Below are 10,283 nucleotides of genomic sequence, written 5' to 3' on the forward strand. Positions count from 1 at the left end.
CTACCATATTTCGACCTTAACCACTATCGAGCAGTTAATAATTTCATAACTCATAATAATGAACTATTCCAACCTAAATTTATTCACTTATCCGATAAGGCCGTAGCTCACACTCACGCCGATATAACTCGTCATGTATCGTGTGCTGAAGTCAAATCACAGATAACAAAACTCAGGAACACTGCTTCAGGTGAAGACAAAGTTAAAAACATTATTTGTAAAAACCTCACGGACACATGTATTTTACTTAACTACCCTGTACCACTTATCTCTATCAACGGGGCACTTCCCTAACCACTGGAAATCAGTGGCGGCGCCAGGATATTTTCGTTGGGAGGCTGAGGTAAACTGTGGAGGGGCTTCCCAAATTGCCATCAATATGAAGTATAGATGGTAAATTATAATAATGTAAATACCAAGGAACATTTCAGAAACATGTGCTATTTTGAACTGTGTTTTCAATGCAGTTTTCATTGGAAACTCATATAGTGATTAATAATTCATTATTGTAAATCAGAAAAAATCTGTTTATGAAAATATGCATATATGTAAAAGAGGAAGCTCACCTAAATTCCACTCAAGGTAATACATAAAGAAAATCAAGATTAGCTTAGATTGAACATTTAATATACCATTAAGAGTAAAGCTACAAATCAAAAGAAATATAACACAAAGACATAGTTTACATAGCAGAAACGAATTATCCCATGTGAAGTTAATACACTCTGAGGAAAAGTAAGGTCACTATCAGGCTAACTATTTTTCATCATGTTGTGTTTATAGCCAATATTACTTCAAAACAATGCGTCTGTTCTGGTGATTGGCAGCAAATGTGTCTATAACAGTATCAATATCGAGTTGTTTTGCCCTCCTGGAGTTTACTGATATGACAGGAAGGTTGCTGGTGCTGTTGTTACCACTGCTGTTGCGCAAGTATGTCTTGAGAAGCTTCACACATGAGAAACTTCTCTCACATGCAGTTGAAGTAACAGGCAGGGTCACAGCGATGCATACAAGTTTGTGGAGATCCATGAAGGCATCTTTATATGGCTCCAGCATGGTTGCAAGCTCCAATGGTGTGGATACTTCCTGTCCCTTGTCTTTCTTCCTGGCAATCAGCCGGTTCAACTGGTGAACTTCCACTGCAAGGTCATCCTCTGCCACACCATAGTTTGCTGTCATTCCTAAGAGTGCTTGTTTTTCCAGAAAGAGTGTTTGGGGTTCAATGCAGTTGCACCCATCAGAACACTGCAGGCATAGACAAGTATAGAAGGTGTGTCTCTTGGTATCTGGTGTTGGTTCATATCTTTGGCCAGTACCAGATGTGATTCTGAATTCGTCCAGGTGTCTGGGGGCAGATTGCTGTCCACCTTGATGCACCGTCTCAGCGCGTATTCCGACTTTCTTACATATATCCTCAGCAGACTCTTCCAAGACTTTCCATGCTGCTTCAGTTCTCATTTCTGACAGACAAGAGATGACAGATTGTACTAGCTCCTCTGCTGAGGCCAGCTGCAGGTCAGGTGACTCAAGGTGGTGTGATAGCTGTTTTGTCATCAGCAGTAATATTTCTATGGCCAGTAGACTGGTTACGAACTGCTGATCTAGGAGGATGCACAGGCCCTTTGATTCAGTAGCTCTGTGGACATTGTTCCCCTCCCCAAGACGCTTTAGGGTTGTCACAATAGCAGGGAGAATTCTTTTCACAGCCAGACAAGCAACATGTTGGCAGGGCCATCTTGGATCTGACAGTTGCTTCAACTCTATGTGCTGGTTCACGGATTCAAGCTCCTTCTGTATCTTCAGAAATTCTTCATGCACAACCGATGTAGAAAAGAATTTGTACAGCTTCTGAATTGTCACAAAGAACTCTGCTGCAGACTGGATGTTGTGTACACAATCAGCTAACACAAGGTAGAGTATGTGTGCATAGCAGTGGACATACACAGCCTGAGACACCTCTCTCCTGAACCTCTCCTGTACGCCGCTGATGTGCCCTGACATAACTGCAGCTCCGTCAGAGCACTGGCCAATGCAGGCATTATGGTCAATACCACATTTAGCCAGAGTCTCCATGATTTTCTTGAGCAATGAATCTGCATCCAGACCCTCAGCAGCTGTGAAATCCAGGAACTCCTCATGAAGGCTTTGTTGGTGGAGGTACCTTATCACAATGGACAGCTGTTCTTGTTTGCTCACATCCTTTGTTTCATCCACCATTAGAGCAAAACCCTCAGCTTCCATGACCTCTTTGCTGGTATCCTTCCTTATCATTCCACCTATGATGTCAAGCAGTTCATTTTGGATATCATGGTGCGTGTACTTGGCATTGCTAGGACCACTCAGCTTCTTCTTCACGATTTCATCATACCTGGAAATCATGTCAAGAAGTTCCAGGAAATTGACCCTGTTATCTGACTGACTACCTTCCCTGTGACCTCTCTGGGCTTCATTCTAGCAGGCTGTGTAGAGCAGTGCATCTATCATGGCTCTTATGTAATGTTGGTTTTCCTCCACAGTTTTAGTATGGCTTGCATCGAGAGCATGTTGGATCCTTGCACCCTTTATTTTCTGTAATTTAAACTCTGCCCAAGCTTGCATGACAAACTTGTGTCCTGCATAGTTATCATGGGACTTCAGTGATGTGGTCGCCTTCTTACAGTTCTGGAAGCTTTCATGAGTGAAGGACTTCTCAGGTTTACTGAAGTGTGTGTGACTGAAAAGACGACATACGAAGCAGAATGCAGCATCTTGGGTCACAGAGTACTTCAACCACAAGTGCTGATCATACCAATTCTTGTTAAATGACCTTGACTGGCTGCTGTATTCTGTGGCCGGGTATCTCTTTAAGTCTGGACAGACAAGACCACTATCTGGAAGCTGGTTCAGGTCCTTGGATCCTGGTGGTAGATTTTCACCCTAGTTGTGAGTGGTTCCCTCTTGCGACTGGGGTTCCGCACTACTCGTGTCCGCATTCTCACCATCACGATCATCACTGTTCTCCGCACTTGTGCCACGTGTTTGTAGGACCATCTACTTGCTGCCTTTTCTTGGGTAGCAGGTAGTGTTGCATAATCAACCCTATGTGTAGTATGACCGGTTTATATTTTGGTGGGTGATGTCTTACTCTTGTTTTGTGTGTTGGTGTCCTTGTTTGAAAACGAGTCGCTGAGTTTGATTTCCTTTTATTAATCCAAACTGAGTGTGTGTTTTAGTGTGAGGCCGAGTACCAGAGAGACCTAGAGCCGCATAAACAAACATAACTCCTTTTATACATCAAAGTGACTCCCGAGCCGGCTGACTGCTAGCACCACTTCTTACTACAAGTTGAGTTAGTTTATATGAAACGAATGGGAATTTCTCTCCTTATATTGGCATTAGGGCTTACAAAGGATATTCATTTTAAATATTGAAATCTGAGTAAAAAGCTATGACATACATACTATTGGGTCATTTCATGAATAAGGAGCAAATAACAACTAAACATAGATCAACATTACAAACAACTGCTCTGCGGCATTGAAATCACCAAATTATATTAATAGTATTTGAACATATCCGTGAAATACTGTTAGATAAAGTGTTTATCTTTAACCATATAGCACAAGTACTTAATAATGTAAAAATTACAGGGCTAATTAGGGAACACAAATTAGGTTTATCAAGTAAAATCCCTGATGATCTGTTGTAACTTGAAATCAAAGTAGTTGTCTAATCTTCGTCAAAGCTCAAGACAGAATGGCATTACACAGAGAGCGGCAATACAGTGCATGAGTTTCAGTACATTCAGTATGTTGCTGTGGGACACATGACACATACTTCCGTCTTAATCAAGACGTTGATTTCTACAGATCTATGTCACTTTGATGCTAATTGTTAAGCAACAACGACGATTATGTTTTACATATTTTATGAATATACATAGGTAACAATATTCGGGGGGGGGGGGAGGAGGAGGCTTGGCTCATTTGGGATGGGGGGCTCAAGCCCCAAAGCCCTTCCTTGGCGCTGCCACTGCTGAAAATTAGCTATTATAGTGGTCATCCTTGAACCTAGTGCTGACCTACAGAATACTGTTAGTAAGTCTCCTGAATTTCACAGGTAAACTGATGGAAAAATAATCGCGAGTAGACTTGCGTTTTTCTTAGAAACTAACACTGTCATTAATGACATTCAAAACGCTGCCCGACACCAGAGACAAACTAGCGACCACCTAGTTCGACTCACCGAAACTGCATTTTAAGCTTTCGATTGTGAACACATGACGGTAGCAGCGTCCTCAGCTGTTAAAGAAGCATTTGACAGTGTCTGGCATAACAGACTACTATTCAAATTACGCAGTCTACCAATCCCACACACGATTATTCGGTGGGTCTCAAGTTTCCTAATTAACAGACAGGCTGAGGTAAGAGTGAATCATACACTCTCACACCTGTTTGCACTTAAGGCCGGCGTCCCGCAGGGGTCTTCCATTTGCTCACTACTCTACATTATTTACGTAAATGACATTCCGATCCCCAAGCACAGATATACACATGCTTCTCAATATGCTGACGATGTGGCAATTTTTAGCACCTGAAGCGATCCCGCAGCTGCAGCTAAACGAGTTCAAGGTCACTCGACCAAATTTAAGCATGGTGTAATCGGTGGCGTGTCGCAATAAACCTCAATAAAACTCGGGATATTTCATTCTGCCGTCGCAGAAAGAGAAAAAGGGAAAAAATAGATAGACTTAGATTAACATTACTCAATACTGACATTAAATTCACGAAAACTATTAAATTTTTGGCCGTGACCCTTCAACAGGTCACTAATCTGGACTGATCATTTCAGTCGAATTCGTAAATCAGTCGAGCAGCGTATCTCATTCTTACGACGGATCGGAGGCACCCATACCAGGTGCTTTGTTGAAACACCCACACCAGGTGCTTTGCTGAATCCATTTACAAGGCATATATTCGACCACTCATGGAATATGGATGTATGGTCACGTGTAACATGTCAGGGAATATCATGAACAAATTAGAATCATTACAATACCGTGTGATCAGAATAGCTCATCACTTACCAAAATATACCCCTTTCACCTATTTGGACTTCCTGCATGCATTACCTAAAATCAACACCAGGATCCGCAAACTAGCAGCTAAATACTACATTACGGAAACGAAACAGTTTGCTACTTTAGCTGATACACCCAGCTGTCCCCTTATCACGTTTGTAACACTCAAACTGTACTTGTATGCACTAACTTTACTATTCATTTCAGATTCCACCTCCAGGTCCTCGATTCAGCTCTCAGCTCCGGTACTTCCTAGGTGAATTGGTCTGGGAAGTGAAAGTGGGTTTTCTCGGGGTTCTCCCTCACCCCGTTGATTTTGTAATAATCACACTCATCGCTGGGTGCATGTTGTTGGCTTTTCGCTCAAATTTGCTTTCTTGCTGTCATGATTTTTTTTTGGGGGGGGGAAGAGCCCGGCATGGCTAAGCGTGTTAAGACGCGCGACTCGTAATCTGAGGGTCGCGGGTTCGCATTCCTGTCGCGCTAAACATGCTCGCCCTTTCAGCCATGGGGTCGTTATAAGTTACGGTCAATCCCACTATTCGTTGGTAAAAGAGAAGCCAAAGAGTTGGCGGTGGGTTGTGGTGACTAGCTGCCTTCCCTCTAGTCTTATACTGCTAAATTACGGACGGCTAGCACAGATAGCCCTCAAGTAGCTTTGTGCAAAATTCAAATACAAACAAACATTATTTTTTTTTTTAGGGTTGCATCATCAAAACACCAATTCTAAAGCAATGTTCTAAACATCCCCGGTTATCTCTGTTTCCGATCAATGGAGAGATTCAAACCTAAACATCTGTCAGTCTTTTGTTTGTTGAACACAAAATATTTATCTTTCTCATTAACTTAAGTACAAAAATAAGATATTAATATCTTTCTTCTTTTTATATTTAATCTATATCAAACCCTTGTTCACAGATAATCCTTAATAATGGTTAACCAGCTTTAGTTTAATCTGTATCAAACCCTTGTTTACAGATAAGCTTTACAACCATAATAATGGTTAACCAGCTTTAGTTTAATCTGTAGCAAACCCTTGTTTACAGATAATCCTTAATAATGGTTAACCAGCTTTAGTTTAATCTATATCAAACCCTTGTTTACAGATAAGCTTCACAACCATAATAAAGGTTAACCAGCTTTAGTTTAATCTGTATCAAACCCTTGTTTACAGATAAGCTTTACAACCATAATACTGGCTAACCAGCTTTAATCTAATCTATATCAAACACTTATTTACAGATAATCCTTAATAATGGTTAACCAGCTTTAATATAATCTATATCAAACCCTTGTTTACACATAATCCTCAATAATGGTTAACCAGCTTTAATCTAATCTATATCAAACCATTGTTTACAGATAATCCTTAATGAAGGTTAACCAACTTTAATCTAATCTATGTGAAACCCTTGTTTACAGATAATCCTTAATAATGGTTAACCAGCTTTAGTTTAATCTGTAGCAAACCATTGTTCACAGATAATCCTTAATAATGGTTAACCAGCTTTAGCTTAATCTGTATCAAACCCTTGTTTACAGATAAGCATTACAACCATAATAATGGTTAACCAGGTTTAGTTTAATCTATACCAAACCCTTGTTTACAGATAAGCTTTACAACCATAATAATGGTTAACCAGCTTTAGATTAATCTATATCAAACACTTGTACACAGATAATCCTTAATAATGGTTAAACAGCTTTAGTTTAATCTATATCAAACCCTTGTTTACAGATAAGCTTTACAACCATAATAATGGTTAACCAGCTTTAGGTTAATCTGTATCAAACATTTGTTTACTGATAACCTTTAAAATCATAATAATGGCTAACTAGCTTTTGTTTAATCTATATTAAACACTTTTTCACAGATAATCCTTAATAATGGTTAACCAGCTTTAATTTAATCTATATCAAACCCTTGTTTACAGATACGCTTTACAACCATAATAATGGTTTACCAGCTTTAATCTGATCTATATCAAACCCTTTTTTACAGATAAGCTTTAAAACCATAATAATGGCTAACCAGCTTTACTTTGATCTATATCAAACACTTGTTCACGAATAATCCTCAATAATGGTTAACCAGTTTTACATTAATCTGTATCAAACCCTTATTTATAGATAAGCTTTACAACCATAATAATGGCTAATCAGCTTTAATCTAATCTATATCAAACCCTTGTTTACAGATATTCCTTAATAATGGTTAACCAGCTTTAATCTAATCTATATCAAACCCTTGTTTACAGATAATCCTTAATGGTGGTTATTCAGCTTTAATCTAATCTATATGAAACCCATGTTTACAGATAATCCTTAATATTGGTTAACCAGCTTTAATCTAATCTATATGAAACCCTTGTTTACAGATAATCCTTAATAATGGTTAACCGGCTTTAATCTAATCTATATCAAACCCTTGTTTGCAGATAATCCTTAATAATAGTTAACCAGCTTTAGTTTAATCCATAACAGACACTTCTTTACAGATAATCCTTAAAAATTGTTAACAAGCTTTAGAGAAATCTGTATCAAACCCTTGTTTACAGATAATCCTTAATAATGGTTAACCAGTTTTACTTTAATCTATACCAAACACTTGTACACAGATAATCCTTAATAATGGTTAACTAGCTTTAGTTTAATCTATATCAAACCCTTGTTTACAGATAAGCTTCACAACCATAATAATGGTTAACCAGCTTTAGTTTAATCTGTATCAAACCCTTGTTTACAGATAAGTTTAAAACCATAATACTGGCTAACCAGGTTTAATCTAATTTATATCAAACACTTTTTTGCAGATAATCATTAATAATGGTTAACCAGCTTTAATATAATCTATATCAAACCCTTGTTTACAGATAATCCTCAATAATGGTTAACCAGCTTTAATCTATATCAAACCATTGTTTACAGATAATCCTTAATAATGGTTAGCATGCTTTAATCTATATCAAACCATTGTTTACAGATAATCCTTAATCATGGTTAACCAGCTTTAATCTAATCTATATGAAACCCTTGTTTACAGATAATCCTTAATAATAGTTCACCAGCTTTAATCTAATCTATATCAAACCCTTGTTTGCAGATGACCCTTAATAATGGATAACCAGCTTTAGTTTAATCTGTAACAAACTCTTGTCCACACATAATTCTTAATAACAGTTAACCAGCTTTAAAGTAATCTATATCAAACCCTTGTTCACAGATAATCCTTAATAATAGTTAACTAGCTTTAGTTTAATCTGTATCAAACCCTTGTTTACAGTTAAGCTTTACAACCATAATAATGGTTAACCAGCTTTAGTCTAATCTATATCAAACCGTTGTTTACAGATAATCCTTAATAATGGTTAACCAGCTTTAGTTTAATCTGTAGCAAACCCTTGTTCACAGATAATCCTTAATAATGGATAACCAGCTTTAGTTTAATCTATATCAAACCCTTGTTCACAGATAAGCTTTACAACCATAATAATGGTTAACCAGCTTTAGTTTATATCAAACACTTGTTTACAGATAATCCTTAATAATGGTTAACCAGCTTTAGTTTAATCTGTAGCAAACCCTTGTTCACAGATAATCCTTAATAATGGTTAACCAGCTTTAGTTTAATCTGTATCAAACCCTTGTTTACAGATAAGCATTACAACCATAATAATGGTTAACTAGCTTTAGTTTAATTTATATCAAACACTTGTTTACAGATAATCCTTAATAATGGTTAACCAGTTTTAGTTTAATCTATATCAAACACTGGTACACAGATGATTCTTAATAATGGTTAACCAGCTTTAGTTTAATCTATATCAAACCCTTGTTTATAGATAAACTACACAACCATAATAATGGTTAACCAGCGTTACTTTAATCTGTATCAAACCCTTGTTTACAGATAAGCTTTAACACCATAATAATGGCTAACCAGCTTTAGTTTAGTCTATATCAAACACTTGTTTACAGATAAGCTTTACAACCGTAATACTGGCTAAGCAGTTTTAATCTAATCTATATCAAACACTTGTTTACAAATAATCCTTAATAATGGTTAACCAATTTTAGTTCAATCTATATCAAACACTTGTACACAGATAATCCTTAATAACGATTAACCAACTTTAGTTTAATCTCTATCAAACCCTTGTTTACAGATAAGCTTTACAACCATAATACTCGCTAACCAACTTTAATCTAATCTATATCAAATACTTGTTTACAGATAATCCTTAATAATGGTTAACCAGCTTTAGCTTAATCTGTATCAAACCCTTGTTTACAGATGAGCATTACAACCATAATAATGGTTAACCAGCTTTAGTTTAATCTATATCAAACACTTGTTTACAGATAATCCTTAATAATGGTTAACCAGCTTTAGTTTAATCTATATCAAACACTTGTTTACAGATAATCCTTAATAATGGTTAACCAATTTTAGTTCAATCTATATCAAACACTTCTACACAGATAATCCTTAATAACGATTAACCAACTTTAGTTTAATCTCTATCAAACCCTTGTTTACAGATAAGCTTTACAACCATAATACTCGCTAACCAGCTTTAATATAATCTTTATCAAACCCTTGTTTACACATGATCCTCAATAATGGATAACCAGCTTTAATCTAATCTATATCAAACCATTGTTTACAGATAATCCTTAATGATGGTTAACCAGCTTTAATCTAATCTATATGAAACCCTTGTTTACAGATAATCCTTAATAATGGTTAACCAGCTTTAATCTATATCAAACGGTTGTTTGCAGATAACCCTTAATAATGGATAACCAGCTTTAGTTTAATCTGTAACAACCTCTTGGCCACACATAATTCTTAATAACAGTTAACCAGATTTGAGAAATCTATATCAAACCTTTGTTCACAGATAATCCTTAATAATGGTTAACCAGCTTTAGTTTAATCTGTATCAAACCTTTGTTTACAGATAAGCTTTACAACCATAATAATGGTTAACCAGCTTTAGTTTAATCTATATCAAACACTTGTACACAGATAATGCTTAATAATGGTTAACCAGCTTTAGTGTAATCTGTAGCAAACCCTTGTTCACAGATAAACCTTAATAATGGTTAACCAGCTTTAGTTTAATCTGTATCAAACCCTTGTTCACAGATAAGCTTTACAACCATAATAATGGTTAACCAGCTTTAGTTTATATCTAGCACTTGTTTACAGATAATC

At 36.7% G+C, this 10,283-nt stretch overlaps 1 protein-coding gene across 1 annotated transcript; it reads right to left on the reverse strand.

The window, feature by feature from the left end:
- Positions 1–2,454: 2,454 nt before the first annotated feature.
- On the reverse strand, positions 2,455–3,033 carry LOC143235788 (zinc finger MYM-type protein 1-like). Its single transcript, XM_076473989.1, has 2 exons — positions 2,982–3,033; positions 2,455–2,900 (listed from the first exon to the last, which is right to left on the reverse strand). Exons 1-2 carry the CDS (start codon positions 3,031–3,033, stop codon positions 2,455–2,457), a joined length of 498 nt encoding a protein of 165 aa, XP_076330104.1.
- Positions 3,034–10,283: the final 7,250 nt, after the last annotated feature.

The sequence above is a fragment of the Tachypleus tridentatus genome, chromosome 12, assembly GCF_004210375.1.
Source record: "Tachypleus tridentatus isolate NWPU-2018 chromosome 12, ASM421037v1, whole genome shotgun sequence".
Classification (NCBI taxonomy): domain Eukaryota; kingdom Metazoa; phylum Arthropoda; class Merostomata; order Xiphosura; family Limulidae; genus Tachypleus; species Tachypleus tridentatus.

Excerpts from the sequence above, each read along its gene's own strand:
- LOC143235788 (XM_076473989.1), bottom strand. The coding sequence starts at position 3,033 with ATGGTCCTACAAACACGTGGCACAAGTGCGGAGAACAGTGATGATCGT. Across the intron at positions 2,901-2,981 it reads GAACAGTGATGATCGTGATG|GATCCAAGGACCTGAACCAG; the intron begins GTGAGAATGCGG and ends ATCTACCACCAG.